Raw genomic sequence first — 22,687 nt, 5'->3', positions numbered from 1 at the left:
CAGAGCCTGTGACCTCTAGGACTGGGAGGGATCAGGGGATGGGAGCAGGGATACAGAGCCTGTCACCTCTAGGACTGGAGGGATCAGGGGATGGGCGCAGGGATACAGAGCCTGTGACCTCTAGGACTGGGAGGGATCAGGGGATGGGCACAGGGATACAGAGCCTGTCACCTCTAGGACTGGAGGGATCAGGGGATGGGAGCAGGGATACAGAGCCTGTGACCTCTAGGACTGGGAGGGATCAGGGGATGGGAGCAGGGGATACAGAGCCTGTCACCTCTAGGACTGGAGGGATCAGGGGACTGGGAGCAGGGATACAGAGCCTGTGACCTCTAGGACTGGGAGGGATCAGGGGATGGGCACAGGGATACAGAGCCTGTGACCTCTAGGACTGGGAGGGATCAGGGGATGGGCACAGGGATACAGAGCCTGTGACCTCTAGGACTGGAGGGATCAGGGGATGGGCACAGGGATACAGATCCTGTCACCTCTAGGACTGGAGGGATCAGGGGATGGGCGCAGGGATACAGAGCCTGTCACCTCTAGGACTGGAGGGATCAGGGGATGGGCACAGGGATACAGAGCCTGTCATCACTAGGACTGGAGGGATCAGGGGATGGGCACAGGGATACAGAGCCTGTCATCATCTAGGACTGGAGGGATCAGGGGATGGGAGCAGGGATACAGAGCCTGTGACCTCTAGGACTGGGAGGGATCAGGGGATGGGAGCAGGGATACAGAGCCTGTCACCTCTAGGACTGGAGGGATCAGGGGATGGGAGCAGGGATACAGAGCCTGTCACCTCTAGGACTGGAGGGATCAGAGGATGGGAGCAGGGATACAGAGCCTGTCACCTCTAGGACTGGAGGGATCAGGGGATGGGAGCAGGGATACAGAGCATGTCACCTCTAGGACTGGAGGGATCAGGGGATGGGAGCAGGGATACAGAGCCTGTCACCTCTAGGACTGGAGGGATCAGGGGATGGGAGCAGGGATACAGAGCCTGTCACCTCTAGGACTGGAGGGATCAGGGGATGGGAGCAGGGATACAGAGCCTGTCACCTCTAGGACTGGAGGGATCAGGGGATGGGAGCAGGGATACAGAGCCTGTCACCTCTAGGACTGGAGGGAGCAGGGGATGGGAGCAGGGATACAGAGCCTGTCACCTCTAGGACTGGAGGGATCAGGGGATGGGAGCAGGGATACAGAGCCTGTGACCTCTAGGACTGGGAGGGATCAGGGGATGGGAGCAGGGATACAGAGCCTGTCACCTCTAGGACTGGAGGGATCAGGGGATGGGAGCAGGGATACAGAGCCTGTCACCTCTAGGACTGGAGGGATCAGGGGATGGGAGCAGGGATACAGAGCCTGTCACCTCTAGGACTGGAGGGATCAGGGGATGGGAGCAGGGATACAGAGCCTGTGACCTCTAGGACTGGGAGGGATCAGGGGATGGGAGCAGGGATACAGAGCCTGTGACCTCTAGGACTGGGAGGGATCAGGGGATGGGAGCAGGGATACAGAGCCTGTCACCTCTAGGACTGGAGGGATCAGGGGATGGGCGCAGGGATACAGAGCCTGTGACCTCTAGGACTGGGAGGGATCAGGGGATGGGAGCAGGGATACAGAGCCTGTCACCTCTAGGACTGGAGGGATCAGGGGATGGGAGCAGGGATACAGAGCCTGTGACCTCTAGGACTGGGAGGGATCAGGGGATGGGAGCAGGGATACAGAGCCTGTCACCTCTAGGACTGGAGGGATCAGGGGATGGGAGCAGGGATACAGAGCCTGTGACCTCTAGGACTGGGAGGGATCAGGGGATGGGCACAGGGATACAGAGCCTGTGACCTCTAGGACTGGGAGGGATCAGGGGATGGGCACAGGGATACAGATCCTGTCACCTCTAGCACTGGAGGGATCAGGGGATGGGCGCAGGGATACAGATGCCTGTCACCTCTAGGACTGGAGGGATCAGGGGATGGGCGCAGGGATACAGAGCCTGTCACCTCTAGGACTGGAGGGATCAGGGGATGGGAGCAGGGATACAGAGCCTGTGACCTCTAGGACTGGAGGGATCAGGGGATGGGAGCAGGGATACAGAGCCTGTCACCTCTAGGACTGGGGGGATCAGGGGATGGGAGCAGGGATACAGAGCCTGTCACCTCTAGGACTGGAGGGATCAGAGGATGGGTGCAGGGATACAGAGCCTGTCACCTCTAGGACTGGAGGGATCAGGGGATGGGTGCAGGGATACAGAGCCTGTCACCTCTAGGACTGGAGGGATCAGGGGATGGGAGCAGGGATACAGAGCCTGTCACCTCTAGGACTGGAGGGATCAGGAAATGGGCACAGGGATACAGAGCCCGTCACCTCTAGGACTGGAGGGATCAGGGGATGGGCGCAGGGATACAGAGCCTGTCACCTCTAGGACTGGAGGGATCAGGGGACGGGAGCAGGGATACAGAGCCTGTCACCTCTAGGACTGGAGGGATCAGGGGATGGGAGCAGGGATACAGAGCCTGTGACCTCTAGGACTGGGAGGGATCAGGGGATGGGCACAGGGATACAGATCCTGTCACCTCTAGGACTGGAGGGATCAGGGGATGGGAGCAGGGATACAGAGCCTGTGACCTCTAGGACTGGAGGGATCAGGGGATGGGCGCAGGGATACAGAGCCTGTGACCTCTAGGACTGGGAGGGATCAGGGGATGGGCACAGGGATACAGAGCCTGTCACCTCTAGGACTGGAGGGATCAGGGGATGGGAGCAGGGATACAGAGCCTGTGACCTCTAGGACTGGGAGGGATCAGGGGATGGGAGCAGGGATACAGAGCCTGTCACCTCTAGGACTGGAGGGATCAGGGGACGGGAGCAGGGATACAGAGCCTGTGACCTCTAGGACTGGAGGGATCAGGGGATGGGCACAGGGATACAGAGCCTGTGACCTCTAGGACTGGGAGGGATCAGGGGATGGGCACAGGGATACAGATCCTGTCACCTCTAGGACTGGAGGGATCAGGGGATGGGCGCAGGGATACAGTGCCTGTCACCTCTAGGACTGGAGGGAGCAGGGGATGGGCGCAGGGATACAGAGCCTGTCATCACTAGGACTGGAGGGATCAGGGGATGGGAGCAGGGATACAGAGCCTGTGACCTCTAGGACTGGGAGGGATCAGGGGATGGGAGCAGGGATACAGAGCCTGTCACCTCTAGGACTGGAGGGATCAGGGGATGGGAGCAGGGATACAGAGCCTGTCACCTCTAGGACTGGAGGGATCAGAGGATGGGTGCAGGGATACAGAGCCTGTCACCTCTAGGACTGGAGGGATCAGGGGATGGGTGCAGGGAAACAGAGCCTGTCACCTCTAGGACTGGAGGGATCAGGGGATGGGAGCAGGGATACAGAGCCTGTCACCTCTAGGACTGGAGGGATCAGGAGATGGGCACAGGGATACAGAGCCCGTCACCTCTAGGACTGGAGGGATCAGGGGATGGGCGCAGGGATACAGAGCCTGTCACCTCTAGGACTGGAGGGATCAGGGGACTGGGAGCAGGGATACAGAGCCTGTCACCTCTAGGACTGGAGGGATCAGGGGATGGGAGCAGGGATACAGAGCCTGTGACCTCTAGGACTGGGAGGGATCAGGGGAGGGGAGCAGGGATACAGAGCCTGTCACCTCTAGGACTGGAGGGATCAGGGGATGGGAGCAGGGATACAGAGCCTGTGACCTCTAGGACTGGGAGGGATCAGGGGATGGGCACAGGGATACAGATCCTGTCACCTCTAGGACTGGAGGGATCAGGGGATGGGAGCAGGGATACAGAGCCTGTCACCTCTAGGACTGGGAGGGATCAGAGGATGGGTGCAGGGATACAGAGCCTGTCACCTCTAGGACTGGAGGGAGCAGGGGATGGGAGCAGGGATACAGAGCCTGTCACCTCTAGGACTGGGAGGGATCAGAGGATGGGTGCAGGGATACAGACCCTGTCACCTCTAGGACTGGAGGGAGCAGGGGATGGGAGCAGGGATACAGAGCCTGTCACCTCTAGGACTGGAGGGATCAGAGGATGGGAGCAGGGATACAGAGCCTGTCACCTCTAGGACTGGAGGGATCAGGGGATGGGAGCAGGGATACAGAGCCTGTCACCTCTAGGACTGGAGGGATCAGGGAATGGGAGCAGGGATACAGAGCCTGTCACCTCTAGGACTGGAGGGATCAGGGGATGGGAGCAGGGATACAGAGCCTGTGACCTCTAGGACTGGGAGGGATCAGGGGATGGGCACAGGGATACAGATCCTGTCACCTCTAGGACTGGAGGGATCAGGGGATGGGAGCAGGGATACAGAGCCTGTGACCTCTAGGACTGGGAGGGATCAGGGGATGGGCACAGGGATACAGATCCTGTCACCTCTAGGACTGGAGGGATCAGGGGATGGGAGCAGGGATACAGAGCCTGTCACCTCTAGGACTGGAGGGATCAGGGGATGGGAGCAGGGATACAGAGCCTGTCATCACTAGGACTGGAGGGATCAGGGGATGGGAGCAGGGATACAGAGCCTGTCACCTCTAGGACTGGAGGGATCAGGGGATGGGAGCAGGGATACAGAGCCTGTCACCTCTAGGACTGGAGGGATCAGGGGATGGGCGCAGGGATACAGATGCCTGTCACCTCTAGGACTGGAGGGATCAGGGGATGGGAGCAGGGATACAGAGCCTGTCACCTCTAGGACTGGAGGGATCAGAGGATGGGAGCAGGGATACAGAGCCTGTCACCTCTAGGACTGGAGGGATCAGGGGGATGGGAGCAGGGATACAGAGCCTGTCACCTCTAGGACTGGAGGGATCAGGGGATGGGAGCAGGGATACAGAGCCTGTCACCTCTAGGACTGGAGGGAGCAGGGGATGGGCGCAGGGATACAGAGCCTGTCACCTCTAGGACTGGAGGGCTCAGGGATGGGAGCAGGGATACAGAGCCTGTCACCTCTAGGACTGGAGGGATCAGGGGATGGGAGCAGGGATACAGAGCCTGTCACCTCTAGGACTGGAGGGATCAGGGGATGGGCGCAGGGATACAGAGCCTGTCACCTCTAGGACTGGAGGGATCAGGGGATGGGAGCAGGGATACAGAGCCTGTCACCTCTAGGACTGGAGGGATCAGGGGATGGGAGCAGGGATACAGAGCCTGTCACCTCTAGGACTGGAGGGATCAGGGGATGGGCACAGGGATACAGAGCCTGTCACCTCTAGGACTGGGAGGGATCAGGGGATGGGCAGCAGGGATACAGAGCCTGTCACCTCTAGGACTGGAGGGATCAGGGGATGGGAGCAGGGATACAGAGCCTGTCACCTCTAGGACTGGAGGGATCAGGGGATGGGAGCAGGGATACAGAGCCTGTCACCTCTAGGACTGGAGGGAGCAGGGGATGGGAGCAGGGATACAGAGCCTGTCGACCTCTAGGACTGGGAGGGATCAGGGGATGGGAGCAGGGATACAGAGCCTGTCACCTCTAGGACTGGAGGGATCAGGGGATGGGCGCAGGGATACAGAGCCTGTCACCTCTAGGACTGGAGGGATCAGGGGATGGGAGCAGGGATACAGAGCCTGTCACCTCTAGGACTGGAGGGATCAGGGGATGGGAGCAGGGATACAGAGCCTGTCACCTCTAGGACTGGAGGGATCAGGGGATGGGCGCAGGGATACAGAGCCTGTCACCTCTAGGACTGGAGGGATCAGGGGATGGGCGCAGGGATACAGAGCTTGTCACCTCTAGGACTGGAGGTATCAGGGGATGGGCGCAGGGATACAGAGCCTGTCACCTCTAGGACTGGAGGGATCAGGGGATGGGAGCAGGGATACAGAGCCTGTCACCTCTAGGACTGGAGGGCTCAGGGGATGGGAGCAGGGATACAGAGCCTGTCACCTCTAGGACTGGAGGGATCAGGGGATGGGAGCAGGGATACAGAGCCTGTCACCTCTAGGACTGGAGGGATCAGGGGATGGGAGCAGGGATACAGAGCCTGTCACCTCTAGGACTGGAGGGATCAGGGGATGGGAGCAGGGATACAGAGCCTGTCACCTCTAGGACTGGAGGGTTCAGGGGATGGGTGCAGGGATACAGAGCCTGTCACCTCTAGGACTGGAGGGATCAGGGGATGGGAGCAGGGATACAGAGCCTGTCACCTCTAGGACTGGAGGGATCAGGGGATGGGAGCAGGGATACAGAGCCTGTCACCTCTAGGACTGGAGGGATCAGGGGATGGGAGCAGGGATACAGAGCCTGTCACCTCTAGGACTGGAGGGATCAGGGGGATGGGAGCAGGGATACAGAGCCTGTCACCTCTAGGACTGGAGGATCAGGGGATGGGGGCAGGGATACAGAGCCTGGCACCTCTAGACTGGAGGGCTCAGGGGATGGGGGCATGGATACAGAGCCTGGCACCTCTAGGACTGGGAGGGATCAGGGGATGGGGGCAGGGATACAGAGCCTGTCACCTCTAGGACTGGGAGGGATCAGGGGATGGGGGCAGGGATACAGGGCCTGGCACCTCTAGGACTGGAGGGCTCAGGGGGTGGGAGCAGGGATACAGAGCCTGGCACCTCTAGGACTGGAAGGCTCAGGGGATGGGGGCAGGGATTCAGAGCCTGTCACCTCTAGGACTGGAGGGATCAGGGGATGGGAGCAGGGATACAGAGCCTGTCACCTCTAGGACTGGAGGGATCAGGGGATGGGAGCAGGGATACAGAGCCTGTCACCTCTAGGACTGGAGGGATCAGGAGATGGGAGCAGGGATACAGAGCCTGTCACCTCTAGGACTGGAGGGATCAGGGGATGGGAGCAGGGATACAGAGCCTGTCACCTCTAGGACTGGAGGGAGCAGGGGATGGGAGCAGGGATACAGAGCCTGTCACCTCTAGGACTGGAGGGATCAGGGGATGGGAGCAGGGATACAGAGCCTGTCACCTCTAGGACTGGAGGGATCAGGGCATGGGAGCAGGGATACAGAGCCTGTCATCTCTAGGACTGGAGGGATCAGGGGATGGGAGCAGGGATACAGAGCCTGTCACCTCTAGGACTGGAGGGATCAGGGGGATGGGAGCAGGGATACAGAGCCTGTCACCTCTAGGACTGGAGGATCAGGGGATGGGGGCAGGGATACAGAGCCTGTCACCTCTAGACTGGAGGGCTCAGGGGATGGGGGCATGGATACAGAGCCTGGCACCTCTAGGACTGGGAGGGATCAGGGGATGGGGGCAGGGATACAGAGCCTGGCACCTCTAGGACTGGGAGGGATCAGGGGATGGGGGCAGGGATACAGAGCCTGTCACCTCTAGGACTGGGAGGGATCAGGGGATGGGGGCAGGGATACAGGGCCTGGCACCTCTAGGACTGGAGGGCTCAGGGGGTGGGAGCAGGGATACAGAGCCTGGCACCTCTAGGACTGGAAGGCTCAGGGGATGGGGGCAGGGATTCAGAGCCTGGCACCTCTAGGACTGGAGGGATCAGGGGATGGGAGCAGGGATACAGAGCCTGGCACCTCTAGGACTGGAGGGCTCAGGGGATGGGAGCACGGATAGAGAGCCTGTCACCTCTAGGACTGGAGGGAGCAAGGCGGAAGCTGGCAACTGCAGTGCATGGCCAGAGGAAGGAAATGGGGAAAATTGGGAAAGGATCCGTGGCATCATGGGTTCAGCAGAGGAAGGTCATAGCTAACAAAAGTGAGTGATTTCTTGCCCCGGGTGACTAAAGATGAAATCACTTGACTGCTGGGCAGTAGTAGGGTTTGGCCACTGACTTCTCTACTGGAGACCCTTACGAAGCAGAATGGCCTGGAGGATTGGTGTAGCGTGGGTTTATTAGTTGTAATAAAATGATGCTTTAAGTTGTTCCCTGAAAAGTGCTGGCAGGGTTGTCCCTCTAAAGGACAGGGGGACTTCAGAGAGAAACGCTGAAGGAAGACCTGCAGAACTGCTCACTACCGGAGATCCGCCGGGGCAGCCGTGATGGCAGCCCTGATACTCTCCCCAAAAGTGACCCTGGCTTTTGTGCAGCACAGCAGTGTTGTGGGCCCCAAGGGTTGTGCTTTGAAACATGCAGCACTACGTTGCAGCACTACATCGTCCTGCGTGGTTCACAGCAGAAAGAGGACAATGCAGCCTGAGGTGGATCCAGGGAGGTAGAATGGAGGGATGGGAGGGAAGAGTGGGTGTGAGGAAGTGATAGGCTGTGGTAAGAGTGAGTGAGTGGGAGATGCAGGGGTGAGTATGAGTGAGGGGATGTAAGTAAGATGCAGAGAGGGGAGGGGGGATCTGGTTTTTGGGGGGCAGGGAGAAGTGCTGTGAATGGATCCCAGGTTCCTCCTCCCTCTGTTCTTCTCCTTCCCTTATCTCTCGAGCCTCAGATCCCCCTTTTCCTCTGATAAAGAACTAAAAACATTTACTGCACACAGAAATGTCATAAAGACTTTATTTTTATAAGGTAAGGAAAAAATGATATTTTAATATGAAAAATCTGCCACAGGACGTCGGCAGCCTGCATCTTACTGTCTTCTCCCTTTCTCGCTCCCCTTCAGGCTCCTTTTGAAGGGGAAGATGAAGATGAGCTTTTCCAGTCAATCATGGAGCACAACGTGGCTTATCCCAAGTCCATGTCGAAGGAGGCAGTAGCAATCTGCAAAGGGGTGAGGCTGGGAGAGGAAATGGCAGGATTACTGCCCTGGCTGGATGGGGTAGAGGGGTAACCTACATCTTGGGGTAAATGGCAGGATTATTGCCCTGGCTGGATGGGGTAGAGGGGTAACCTACATCTTGGGGTAAATGGCAGGATTATTGCCCTGGCTGGATGGGGGAGAAGGGTAACCTACATCTTGGGGTAAATGGCAGGATTATTGCCCTGGCTGGATGGGGGAGAGGGGTAACCTACATCTTGGGGTAAATGGCAGGATTATTGCCCTGGCTGGATGGGGAAGAGGGATAACCTACATCTTGGGGTAAATGGCAGGATTACTGCCCTGGCTGGATGGGGTAGAGGGGTAACCTACATCTTGGGGTAAATGGCAGGATTATTGCCCTGGCTGGATGGGGTAGAAGGGTAACCTACATCTTGGGGTACATGGAAGGATTATTGCCCTGAGTAGTTGGGATAGAGAATAACCTGCAGTCTTGGTGTAAATGAAATTATTATTGCCCTGGGTGGATGGGGTAGGGGGGGGTAACCTACATCTTGGGGTAAATGGCAGGATTATTGTTCTTGCTGGATGGAGTAGAAGGGTAACCTACATCTTGGGGTAAATGGAAGGATTATTGCCCTGAGTAGTTGGGATAGGGAATAACCTGCAGTCTTGGTGTAAATGAAATTATTATTGCCCTGGGTGGATGGGGTAGGGGGGGGGGTAATCTACATTCTTGGGGTAAATGGAAGGATTATTGCTTTGGCAGAGGTCTCCTGACATGGTCCATTAATCCATGCTGTTATGATGCCACATGGCCTGTGAGAGATGTACAATTCCTTCTAGCCTGTGAGAGAGACTCTGACCACACATAAGGAAGTTTTTATTTTCTTGATGTGCAGCTTATGACGAAGCATCCTGGGAAACGCCTGGGGTGTGGCCCTGAGGGTGAGCGGGATATTAAGGAGCACGCTTTCTTCCGCTACATTGACTGGGAGAAACTGGAAGGCAAAGAGGTGCAGCCCCCCTACAAGCCGAAGGCCGTGAGTTCCTTTATTAAATATCCCCCTGCACTTACTCCTGTATATGTGTCCATGTGCCACTCTTGTTCTAGATTTACTGTGGGTTCCTTTACTATATTTCCCCCTGTACTTACTCCTGTATATGTGTCCATATGCCACTCTTGTTCTAGGTTTACAGGGAGTTCCTTTCCTATATATCCCCCTGCACTTACTCCTGTATATGTGTCCATGTGCCACTCTTGTTCTAGATTTACTGTGGGTTCCTTTACTATATTTCCCCCTGTACTTACTCCTGTATATGTGTCCATGTGCCACTCTTGTTCTAGGTTTACTGTGGGTTCCTTTACTATATTTCCCCCTGCACTTACTCCTGTATATGTGTCCATATGCCACTCTTGTTCTAGGTTTACAGTGAGTTCCTTTACTATATATCCCCCTGCACTTACTCCTGTATATGTGTCCATGTGCCACTCTTGTTCTAGGATTACTGTGAGTTCCTTTACTATATATCCCCCTGCACTTACTCCTGTATATGTGTCCATGTGCCACTCTTGTTCTAGGTTTACAGTGGGTTCCTTTACTATATATCCCCCTGCACTTACTCCTGTATATGTGTCCATGTGCCACTCTTGTTCTAGGTTTACAGTGAATTCCTTTACTATATATCCCCCTGCACTTACTCCTGTATATGTGTCCATGTGCCACTCTTGTTCTAGGTTTACAGTGAGTTCCTTTACTATATAGCCCATTGCACTTACTCCTGTATATGTGTCCATGTGCCACTCTTGTTCTAGGTTTACAGTGAGTTCCTTTACTATATATCCCCCTGCACTTACTCCTGTATATGTGTCCATGTGCCACTCTTGTTCTAGGTTTACAGTGAGTTCCTTTACTATATATCCCCCTGCACTTACTCCTGTATATGTGTCCATGTGCCACTCTTGTTCTAGGTTTACAGTGAGTTCCTTTACTATATATCCCCCTGCACTTACTCCTGTATATGTGTCCATGTGCCACTCTTGTTCTAGGATTACTGTGGGTTCCTTTACTATATATCCCCCTGCACTTACTCCTGTATATTTGTCCATGTGCCACTCTTGTTCTAGGTTTACAGTGAATTCCTTTACTATATATCCCCCTGCACTTACTCCTGTATATGTGTCCATGTGCCACTCTTGTTCTAGGTTTACAGTGAGTTCCTTTACTATATATCCCCCTGCACTTACTCCTGTATATGTGTCCATGTGCCACTCTTGTTCTAGGTTTACAGTGAGTTCCTTTACTATATATCCCCCTGCACTTACTCCTGTATATGTGTCCATGTGCCACTCTTGTTCTAGGTTTACAGTGAGTTCCTTTACTATATATCCCCCTGCACTTACTCCTGTATATGTGTCCATGTGCCACTCTTGTTCTAGGTTTACAGTGAGTTCCTTTACTATATATCCCCCTGCACTTACTCCTGTATATGTGTCCATGTGCCACTCTTGTTCTAGGATTACTGTGGGTTCCTTTACTATATATCCCCCTGCACTTACTCCTGTATATTTGTCCATGTGCCACTCTTGTTCTAGGTTTACAGTGAATTCCTTTACTATATATCCCCCTGCACTTACTCCTGTATATGTGTCCATGTGCCACTCTTGTTCTAGGTTTACAGTGAGTTCCTTTACTATATATCCCCCTGCACTTACTCCTGTATATGTGTCCATGTGCCACTCTTGTTCTAGGTTTACAGTGAGTTCCTTTACTATATATCCCCCTGCACTTACTCCTGTATATGTGTCCATGTGCCACTCTTGTTCTAGGATTACTGTGGGTTCCTTTACTATATATCCCCCTGCACTTACTCCTGTATATTTGTCCATGTGCCACTCTTGTTCTAGGTTTACAGTGAGTTCCTTTACTATATATCCCCCTGCACTTACTCCTGTATATGTGTCCATGTGCCACTCTTGTTCTAGGTTTACAGTGAGTTCCTTTACTATATATCCCCCTGCACTTACTCCTGTATATGTGTCCATGTGCCACTCTTGTTCTAGGTTTACAGTGAGTATACCACCTGCTTCTGTGTACAGTGATAGCAGGAGAGGACAGGGTGTGCTACAGACATATTTATGGTCAAAGTATGGAGCACAGCATGTAGCAATATCTGCTAAGACCTCGGCTCTAGCTTTGTCCATGGGCTTTATAGTCCATGACTGTGATACTTGTTTATAGCTTTAAACTGTGACCATACAAACGAGGCATCTGTCTTTACTGTGCACATGCGTTTCTGTCTTGAAAGCAGGGAAGTAAGCTAGGAGAGTTGACAACTCTTCACAATTATTTTGGAGACAAAGAATTGAAAGTTAATCCTGAGACACTGGGGAAAAATTCAGGGATTCTCCTAAAAGGAGAGAGAGAGAGAGAGAGTGTGAGTGCTGACCAGGGAAAGATGCATCTTGTCAGTTTCCCTTGAGTGTTTTGTAAATTTATGGAAAAAGCACAAACGCATTCCGACAGACATGCACGCCCTTGCTCGCTCATTCACATACATGTGTGCACTTTTTTATGGCAGGTGACTTGTGTGCCTTATATAGCAAGCGTTGTCTTTGCATTGACTGCATCAGTGAGAAATATGTAAATGAGATTGGAGTGAGGCGGGGCATGGCCGCCTGCTCCGAGTACATTAATACATTCAGGATGGGGTCCTGTGTGAACGTGAGACGGCCTCCATGTCATGCTGGCATATTAGACTGTGGCTCGAATCCCAGTGTGTGTCAGTGAGTCATGAGCTGAGGGCAGTCAGGAGGAGACCCCCGTGAGGGACATGATCTGAGCATTTAAACCAATGTTCAGGCAGAGCAGGGACTGGTTTCTGGTCTGAGGGGGACAGGGGAGTAGCTAGAGCTGGAACTCCCTTACGCTGCCGGCGGGGTAATTTATCACACATGACTGCACTGGGGGGAGGGGTGGAAGGTGCCTACATCTATGTGATGGTATTAATGAGTGGGGGGATGGGGTACCTACCTACATCTGATGGCACGAAGGACTCCTTTTTTTTTTTTGGGTGGTGTTCTGGTCCAATAAAGAATAATCCGGTTTACTCCAGAACCAATAATTGTAAATTATTCCATAAATAGATTTAAGGCCTAGAGTCCCCTTCTTCCTTCACGTGAGCAAGGACTGAAGAGATGAAGTAACACCTGAGCACAGGCCCCAGATCATGGATAAAACTGCAGAGCGAGTGGGGCCCACAAGCAAGTCTCAGGGGAAATCCCATTCATTGCCTCTTCTGCACGATTAACCTTTTCTACAACTTCAGACCTCACTTCTCGCTGCTGTGCAAACAGCCCTTTGCTTTTGACATTGAAACGTGTTCTCCTGCCTGCCCAGCACATTGCCGCTGCGTGTGCAGGAGCTACATCCATGCACGTGTGCAGTCCCTCCAGCGCTGGCCTGGCAGAAATTCCCAGTCCCAGCCAGAAGAGACCATTTACAGCTCTGACTTGCATGAGAAATCTGCTATGTCCCGGAACCTACTACTTCCACCTCCAAATGGGAGAGGCAGCCCCCCTGTTTATACTGAGAGAAGGCAGAAAAGGGTCTTCAGCTTCCAGCCTGGGACGCCTGAGATTATGTTCTCCATTTTATGCCTTAGACAGGGGCATAAAAGTTATGTGAACAGACGAGATGCTGGGTGTGAGACCAACAACCCATTCCTTGTAGACCACCTACGTGATGGCAGATAAAAGCTACTGCCGTTCTACAGAGCCTGCCCTGTGGTGGGGCTGTGTGTGTCTGTGAAGCTTGCACTACTACTGTGCCGTACCTGCCTTGTGGTGGGACACTGGGGTGTATGTGTGTGAAGCTTGCACTACTACTGTGCCGTACCTGCCTTGTGGTGGGACAGTGTGTGTGTGTGAAGCTTGCACTACTACTGTGCCGTACCTGCCCTGTGGTGGGACAGTGTGTGTATGTGTGTGAAGCTTGCACTACCACTGTGCCGTACCTGCCTTGTGGTGGGACAGTGTGTGTCTGTGTGTGAAGCTTGCACTACCACTGTGCCATACCTGCCTTGTGGTGGGACAGTGTGTGTCTGTGTGTGAAGCTTGCACTACTACTGTGCCGTACCTGCCCTGTGGTGGGATGCTGTGCGTCTGAGAAGCTGGCACTACTACTGTGCTGTATCTGCCCTGTTGTGGGATGCTGTGCGTCTGTGAAGCTTGCACTACTACTGTGCTGTATCTGCCCTGTTGTGGGATGCTGTGCATCTGTGAAGCTTGCACTACTACTGTGCCGTACCTGCCCTGTGGTGGGACAGTGTGTGTATGTGTGTGTGAAGCTTGCACTACTACTGTGCCGTACCTGCCCTGTGGTGGGACAGTGTGTGTGTGTGTGTAGCTTGCACTACTACTGTGCCGTACCTGCCCTGTGGTAGGACAGTTTGTGTGTTTATCTGTGAAGCTTGCACTACTACTGTGCCATACCTGCCCTGTGGTAGGACAGTGTGTGTGTGTATCTGTGAAGCTTGCACTACTACTGTGCCGTACCTGCCCTGTGGTGGGGCAGTGTGTGTGTGTATCTGTGAAGCTTGCACTACTACTGTGCCGTACCTGCCCTGTGGTGGGGCAGTGTGTGTGTGTATCTGTGAAGCTTGCACTACTACTGTGCCGTACCTGCCCTGTGGTGGGGCAGTGTGTGTGTGTATCTGTGAAGCTTGCACTACTACTGTGCCGTACCTGCCCTATGGTGGGGCAGTGTGTGTGTGTCTGTGAAGCTTGCACTACTACTGTGCCGTACCTGCCCTGTGGTGGGGCAGTGTGTGTGTGTCTGTGAAGCTTGCACTACTACTGTGCCATACCTGCCCTGTGGTGGGGCTGTGTGTGTCTGTGAAGCTTGCACTACTACTGTGCCATACCTGCCCTGTGGTGGGGCTGTGTGTGTCTGTGAAGCTTGCACTACCACTGTGCCGTACCTGCCCTGTGGTGGGACAGTGTTTGTCTGTGAAGCTTGCACTACCACTGTGCCGTACCTGCCCTGTGGTGGGACAGTGTGTGTGTGTGAAGCTTGCACTACTACTGTGCCGTACCTGCCCTGTGGTGGGACAGTGTGTGTGTGTGAAGCTTGCACTACTACTGTGCCGTACCTGCCCTGTGGTGGGACAGTGTGTGTGTGTGAAGCTTGCACTACTACTGTGCCGTACCTGCCCTGTGGTGGGACAGTGTGTGTATGTGTGTGAAGCTTGCACTACTACTGTGCCGTACCTGCCCTGTGGTGGGACAGTGTGTGTGTGTGTGAAGCTTGCACTACTACTGTGCCATACCTGCCCTGTGGTGGGACTGTGTGTGTGTGTGTGTGTGTGTGTGTGAGAAGCTTGCACTACTACTGTGCCGTACCTGCCCTGTGGTGGGGCTGTGTGTGTCTGTGAAGCTTGCACTACTTCTGTGCCATACCTGCCCTGTGGTGGGACTGTGTGTGTGTGTGTGTGTGTGTGAAGCTTGCACTACTACTATGCCATACCTGCCCTGTGGTGGGACAGTGTGTGTGTGTGTGTGTGTGTGTGAAGTTTGTACTACTACTGTGCCGTACCTGCCCTGTGGTGGGGCTGTGTGTGTCTGTGAAGCTTGCACTACTACTGTGCCATACCTGCCCTGTGGTGGGGCTGTGTGTGTCTGTGAAGCTTGCACTACCACTGTGCCGTACCTGCCCTGTGGTGGGACAGTGTTTGTCTGTGAAGCTTGCACTACCACTGTGCCGTACCTGCCCTGTGGTGGGACAGTGTGTGTGTGTGAAGCTTGCACTACTACTGTGCCGTACCTGCCCTGTGGTGGGACAGTGTGTGTGTGTGAAGCTTGCACTATTACTGTGCCGTACCTGCCCTGTGGTGGAACAGTGTCTGTGTGTGAAGCTTGCACTACTACTGTGCCGTACCTGCCCTGTGGTGGGACAGTGTGTGTATGTGTGTGAAGCTTGCACTACTACTGTGCCATACCTGCCCTGTGGTGGGACAGTGTGTGTGTGTGTGAAGCTTGCACTACTACTGTGCCATACCTGCCCTGTGGTGGGACTGTGTGTGTGTGTGTGTGTGTGTGTGTGTGTGAGAAGCTTGCACTACTACTGTGCCGTACCTGCCCTGTGGTGGGGCTGTGTGTGTCTGTGAAGCTTGCACTACTTCTGTGCCATACCTGCCCTGTGGTGGGACAGTGTGTGTGTGTGTGTGTGTGTGTGAAGCTTGCACTACTACTATGCCATACCTGCCCTGTGGTGGGACAGTGTGTGTGTGTGTGTGTGTGTGAAGTTTGTACTACTACTGTGCCGTACCTGCCCTGTGGTGGGGCTGTGTGTGTCTGTGAAGCTTGCACTACTACTGTGCCATACCTGCCCTGTGGTGGGACAGTGTGTGTCTGTGAAGCTTGCACTACCACTGTGCCGTACCTGCCCTGTGGTGGGACAGTGTGTGTGTGTGAAGCTTGCACTACTTCTGTGCCGTACCTGCCCTGTGGTGGGACAGTGTGTGTATGTGTGTGAAGCTTGCACTACTACTGTGCCATACCTGCCCTGTGGTGGGACAGTGTGTGTGTGTGTGTGTGTGTGTGTGAAGCTTGCACTACTACTATGCCATACCTGCCCTGTGGTGGGACAGTGTGTGTGTGTGTGTGTGTGTGAAGCTTGCACTACTACTATGCCATACCTGCCCTGTGGTGGGACAGTGTGTGTGTGTGTGTGTGAAGTTTGTACTACTACTGTGCCGTACCTGCCCTGTGGTGGGGCTGTGTGTGTCTGTGAAGCTTGCACTACTTCTGTGCCGTACCTGCCCTGTGGTGGGACAGTGTGTGTCTGTGAAGCTTGCACTACTACTGTGCCGTATCTGCCCTGTGGTGGGACAGTGTGTGTCTGTGAAGCTTGCACTACTTCTGTGCTGTACCTGCCCTGTGGTGGGACAGTGTGTGTCTGTGAAGCTTGCACTACTTCTGTGCCGTATCTGCCCTGTGGTGGGACTGTGTGTAGGTAGGTAGGTTGCACTGCTGCTGCTTGTGCTTTTCCTGTTCTGTGGTGGGGCAGTGTGTGTGTGTGTGGGAAGCTGGGAAGCTTGCACTGCTGCTGTCTGTGCTGTACCTTTCCTGTGGTGGGGCAGTGTGTGTGTAGGTTTCTCTGCTGCTGTTTGTGCTGTACCTGTCCTATTATGGGGCACTGTCTGTGTGAGGAGTTTGTATTGCTATTCTTCTTGATGTTCCTATTCTGTGCTGGGGCACTGTGTGTGTCTGTGTGAAACTTGCATTGCTGCTGCCTGTGCTGTGCCTGTTGTGTAATACAGCCAGGACTTTTTCTTGGGCTCTCAATCTGGTGTCTGGCACCTTTTACTAGCAGTAAGTTTCTAAGATGCAAAAGTCTTCATGAAAAAAAATTGTTTCACAGCATGTAAATTTCTTCAAAGTGTCAAGAGGATTTAAATACTGAAAAAACATTCTAGTTACATTTGTTACAGCTTCCCTAAATATTAAGAAGTTTTGTCAGCATTAGCTGTAGAAATCTCCAAGTGCCCAGTGGGCTGGGTGCCAATAGTGCTGAAATTTCACATTTCTGATTAATATATACCGTATATATATGTGTATGTATATGTGTGTGTGTGTGTGTGTCCCAGTATGGCAATTTCTTCTTCTTTCTTACGTCATGGTGAGCCTGGAAGATGTAAGAGTAGCAGATTCACATGGATCAGAAGCTTACACCCCAGAGTTTTCATTCTTGAATTTTTTGAGATTGCTGACCTATTCCTAGCAGTTTCTAACCTTGGAGGGGATCCTTGGTCAGACCCAGTATGGCAGATCTTAGGTTCTTATGGTACTTGGTGCATTTGTAGATTCTCCTTTTAAGTCTCTTTGAAGGACCTTTTCGTCTAGGATGGTATTTTTTGGTGGCCATCTGTTCAGGCAGACCTATTTCTAAACTGTAGCTTTTGTCTTGCAGAGATGTTTTCTGCAGAATTGGTCTCTCTTCGTTCAGTATCTTCCTTGCCCAAGGTTGTTTCACCTTTGCCTTGAGAAGCTTCTTGGATATTTGTCATGTCCTCCTCATATATCTTAGATTGACTTTAGGAAAGCCAACAGCCTGTTCATCTTATCTGGCAGTCCTTGGAAGAGACGAGCAGCTTTCAAATTGTCTCTTTCACATACTTGCTTAAGGGTCTTCAAGCCCTTGAATTTGTTCGGGCTCAGGCTTCATCATGGGCAGTCATTTTCCAGAATGACACGTTTAAGGTGGCCCCGTGGTAGTCTTTTATGTTTCTTCACTAAACATTATAAATTGGATGTTTAGGCTAACTGTAACTTTCGCTTTGTGTTAACTGGTTTACCCCCTAGTTTATTGTAAACCGGTACGATAAGACCTGGTCTTGAGCATCGGTATATTAAAAGAATTTAAATAAAATAAATAGACTAAAACAGATGCAGCCTTTGGATTAAGTGTTCTCAAGGCAGCCCTTCCCACTGTGTAATATGGGCTTGGGTGCATCCCATGCATCTGGACTGGTCTAGCAGGATGATAAGGAAGGAGAAATGTATTCTTACCTGTTAATTTCCTTTCCTTGAATCATGGATGGCCAATCCAGGATGGATCCTGGAAGTCAGTAGCTGCAATTCACTTGTTCTTGATAGAGAGCTTTCGGCATTTGCAGAAGATTCAAGCTTTCTCTCTTCTTTTTGAGGAAAGCACAAGGCGTTTGAGTCTGTTCTTATTCCTTCACCTTCTGCTCCTGATGGAGGTTCGGGAGGGTGGGGGGGGGGATTAATTGGACGGTTCTCTCCTGTTTTAGTTGTTGTGCTCTGAGGGGGGGGTCTCTTCCCTTTCTCCTCTCTGTCATCAGGTTAGATGATACCAGAGAGGCTTCTTTCACTTACCAGGGCCCCGGAACAACCTACTTCAGACATTCAAACAGAGCATAATTGTTTCTAATTTTGGAAAACAGTACACATTTGGCTCTCTAGTCTGGTGTATAACATTTGACCCAAAACCATTGATCTCCAAATTGCACCTGACTCAATACTCCGAGAGATGTATTTGAAACGTTTCAGTTTTTAGATTTTTAAATTGGATCTTCATATATGAAGCTTCTTGGATACAAATATCCAAGAAGCTTCATAACACCCCACAAATAGAGAGCACTTTCGCTCAATATTTTCACTGCTTCGGGGTCATCTTTAATCACTGGTCCTAGTGCCCTTAATTTTTTTTTAATTTTTGAGAGAGAATTTTTAAGAATTTGTGTCTTAACCCCAACTTTTTATAAAGATTCTTAATGCATTAAATTTTCTAAAACTTGAAATACTTCCCCTTCAAAGAGAGTTTACAGGACTGGATTGTGTATGTAAGAAATAGCACGTACGTGCGTGAAATGACACATACACAAGTATACGTATTTAAAAAAAACTTGTAGCATGCACACGTACATCATGTAATAAAGAGGCAGGCCAGAGGCGTTCTTCATTCTATTTTACAAGCTGCCAAAGTGATGCACAGATGCCTTTATGTGCATGCATCACCTCCTTCTCTGGTGGGTGAAATGGGGAGACTTCAGGCTGAAGATCCAGGAGCGGATTTAGAGCTGCAGATGGACTGGGTGAACTGGTAGACCAATTGATAAAACTGGTTATTTCATTGCTATGCACATTTTATAAAATCCCCCCTGACTTATAGGAGAGTAAATGCATCTAAATAACGCAAGTAAAATCTATTCATTTCCCTTTAAAGTTCAAAAATACAGGGATATTAATTGCGCACATTTATCTGGTCAAAGTCTGACCCGGATAAGTCCAAAAAGTGCTAATTAGCGATATCAATCAGAACTTACCCAGATATGTCTGAACTTACGTGGCTCATAGTTTTTACATAAGCGAACATGTATGGATGCACGTGTACTCGCATTTTATAACCTCCAGATATTTTCCTGCCAGTTATAAATTACCGTACACCTGTATACATGCATATACGGGTGCCCGCAAGCAGTTTTTAGAGTTCACATCTATGCCTGTAATTTGTGAGATGCTGATTTCTGTTTCTTCTATTGCAAACCACTTGGTTAATTTGCTTTTACATGCAGTTTATCAAATCTAATAAATAATAAAAAATATCCCCTCCACTGCAATGTCAGAAAGATACCGGCTAGTGTCTATAGTACTCCAGTACTAATATCAGTGATGATGTTACTGGAAAGGTTGTATTCTCTGTCTCCATCTGCTGGTAGGGTGGTTCAAACACACACATCTGGACTGGTCTAGCAGGATTCAAGGGAAGGAAATTAACAGGTAAGAATACATTTTTCTTTATCTCAAATCACTGAGCTCTGGTTTTAGAAGTGGTTTACTTTGCTGCCTCAGATTGTAACCAATAAGACATTCCTAGAAAATTATTCAGGAATACAAATTGGTGTGAAGAGACTCTTCCTCTGTTTATAATGCAGCACTTTTTGTTTCCTGGCTCCTGTTCGTTTGTCTTCTCTGCATGACCCATTTAACATTAGCATCAGAAGATAAGACCTGACAGGTTACAAGACAGCCTTAGCTTTTAAAAATGTAATCTTTGTAATCTCTAGTGACATTTATTAAAAATGCATAATCTTTTTTTTAACCAATGCCAGTTAAATAACATAGCAAAGTGAGAAGTAGGGGGGAGAATTTATACCAGAAAATGGGGGAAGGGGAATGAGCCTTGTGCTCTGTACTACATTGGGAGGGGGTTCTGTCCCACACTCTGTTGGGAGGGGAGGGGGTTAATTACTGCATTGGGAGGGTCATTATCATTGGGAAGAAATGACTTTATCCATTTCGTGTGAGATGAAGGCTGCTTTAAGAAAGTGCGTCATTTGGGGATATTTTTCAATCTACATGGAGGCCACAAAAAAGATATGAAGAATTAAACACTGTTTTTTCTTTTAAAGTGCTTTTACAATTTTAACTTATAATTAATCAGTGTGAAAAAATGCAAGAAATATGCAAATAAATGCTTGCACCTGGCTGTCCTTCAATACAAAATCCCATTTGTGTGAGCCCTGCCAGTTTGGGAGAGAGAGATCCCAGCAGATCTCCTGGGAGAACCAGGGTCCCAAGATTAAAAGAAACACAGGACAGTGACAGTGGTGCTAGAATAAGGTCTGTGTAAAGGACAGGGACGGTGGTGGTGCTAGAATAATGGTAGGCAAGGTCTGTGCAAAGGACAGTGAGGGTGGTGGTGCTAGAATAATGGTAGGCAAGGTCTGTGCAAAGGACAGGGACGGTGGTGGTGCTAGAATAATGGTAGGCAAGGTCTGTGCAAAGGACAGGGACGGTGGTGGTGCTAGAATAATGGTAGGCAAGGTCTGTGTAAAGGACAGGGACGGTGGTGGTGCTAGAATAATGGTAGGCAAGGTCTGTGCAAAGGGCAGGGACGGTGGTGGTGCTAGAATAATGGTAGGCAAGGTCTGTGCAAAGGACAGGGACGGTGGTGGTGCTAGAATAATGGTAGGCAAGGTCTGTGCAAGGACAGTGACGGTGGTGGTGCTAGAATAATGGTAGGCAAGGTCTGTGCAAAGGACAGTGACGGTGGTGGTGCTAGAATAATGGTAGGCAAGGTCTGTGCAAAGGACAGGGACGGTGGTGGTGCTAGAATAATGGTAGGCAAGGTCTGTGTAAAGGACAGGGACGGTGGTGGTGCTAGAATAATGGTAGGCAAGGTCTGTGCAAAGGACAGGGACGGTGGTGGTGCTAGAATAATGGTAGGCAAGGTCTGTGCAAAGGACAGGGACGGTGGTGGTGCTAGAATAATGGTAGGCAAGGTCTGTGCAAAGGGCAGGGACGGTGGTGGTGCTAGAATAATGGTAGGCAAGGTCTGTGCAAAGGACAGGGACGGTGGTGGTGCTAGAATAATGGTAGGCAAGGTCTGTGCAAAGGACAGGGACGGTGGTGGTGCTAGAATAATGGTAGGCAAGGTCTGTGCAAAGGGCAGGGACGGTGGTGGTGCTAGAATAATGGTAGGCAAGGTCTGTGCAAAGGACAGTGACGGTGGTGGTGCTAGAATAATGGTAGGCAAGGTCTGTGCAAAGGACAGGGACGGTGGTGGTGCTAGAATAATGGTAGGCAAGGTCTGTGCAAAGGACAGGGACGGTGGTGGTGCTAGAATAATGGTAGGCAAGGTCTGTGCAAAGGACAGGGACGGTGGTGGTGCTAGAATAATGGTAGGCAAGGTCTGTGCAAAGGACAGTGACGGTGGTGGTGCTAGAATAATGGTAGGCAAGGTCTGTGCAAAGGACAGGGACGGTGGTGGTGCTAGAATAATGGTAGGCAAGGTCTGTGCAAAGGACAGGGACGGTGGTGGTGCTAGAATAATGGTAGGCAAGGTCTGTGCAAAGGACAGGGACGGTGGTGGTGCTAGAATAATGGTAGGCAAGGTCTGTGCAAAGGACAGGGACGGTGGTGGTGCTAGAATAATGGTAGGCAAGGTCTGTGCAAAGGGCAGGGACGGTGGTGGTGCTAGAATAATGGTAGGCAAGGTCTGTGCAAAGGGCAGGGACGGTGGTGGTGCTAGAATAATGGTAGGCAAGGTCTGTGCAAAGGGCAGGGACGGTGGTGGTGCTAGAATAATGGTAGGCAAGGTCTGTGCAAAGGGCAGGGACGGTGGTGGTGCTAGAATAATGGTAGGCAAGGTCTGTGCAAAGGGCAGGGACGGTGGTGGTGCTAGAATAATGGTAGGCAAGGTCTGTGCAAAGGGCAGTGACGGTGGTGGTGCTAGAATAATGGTAGGCAAGGTCTGTGCAAAGGACAGGGACGGTGGTGGTGCTAGAATAATGGTAGGCAAGGTCTGTGCAAAGGACAGGGACGGTGGTGGTGCTAGAATAATGGTAGGCAAGGTCTGTGCAAAGGACAGGGACGGTGGTGGTGCTAAAATAATGGTAGGCAAGGTCTGTGCAAAGGACAGTGACGGTGGTGGTGCTAGAATAATGGTAGGCAAGGTCTGTGCAAAGGACAGGGACGGTGGTGGTGCTAG

The 22,687-nt window shown here is 51.7% G+C and overlaps 1 protein-coding gene across 7 annotated transcripts in view; it reads left to right on the top strand.

Annotated features, from left to right (window-relative positions):
• Positions 1-22,687, top strand: part of PRKCB (protein kinase C beta) — a 188,250-nt gene that overhangs the window by 142,277 nt on the left and 23,286 nt on the right. For all 7 annotated transcript variants that reach the window (XR_003852575.1, XR_003852574.1, XR_003852573.1 and 4 more), the window contains 2 exons: positions 8,574-8,681; positions 9,572-9,712. Coding sequence is in view for 4 of the 7 variants with exons in the window: in XM_029576316.1 (XP_029432176.1) it covers positions 8,574-8,681; positions 9,572-9,712 (249 nt within the window). In the remaining 3 variants the exon portion in view is untranslated. The remainder of the gene's footprint in view (positions 1-8,573; positions 8,682-9,571; positions 9,713-22,687) is intronic.

The sequence above is a fragment of the Rhinatrema bivittatum genome, chromosome 14 (genome assembly GCF_901001135.1).
Source record: "Rhinatrema bivittatum chromosome 14, aRhiBiv1.1, whole genome shotgun sequence".
Lineage (NCBI taxonomy): Eukaryota > Metazoa > Chordata > Amphibia > Gymnophiona > Rhinatrematidae > Rhinatrema > Rhinatrema bivittatum.
Note: the sequence above shows the minus strand (reverse complement) of the source record. Positions and strands in the feature narration are given on the sequence as shown.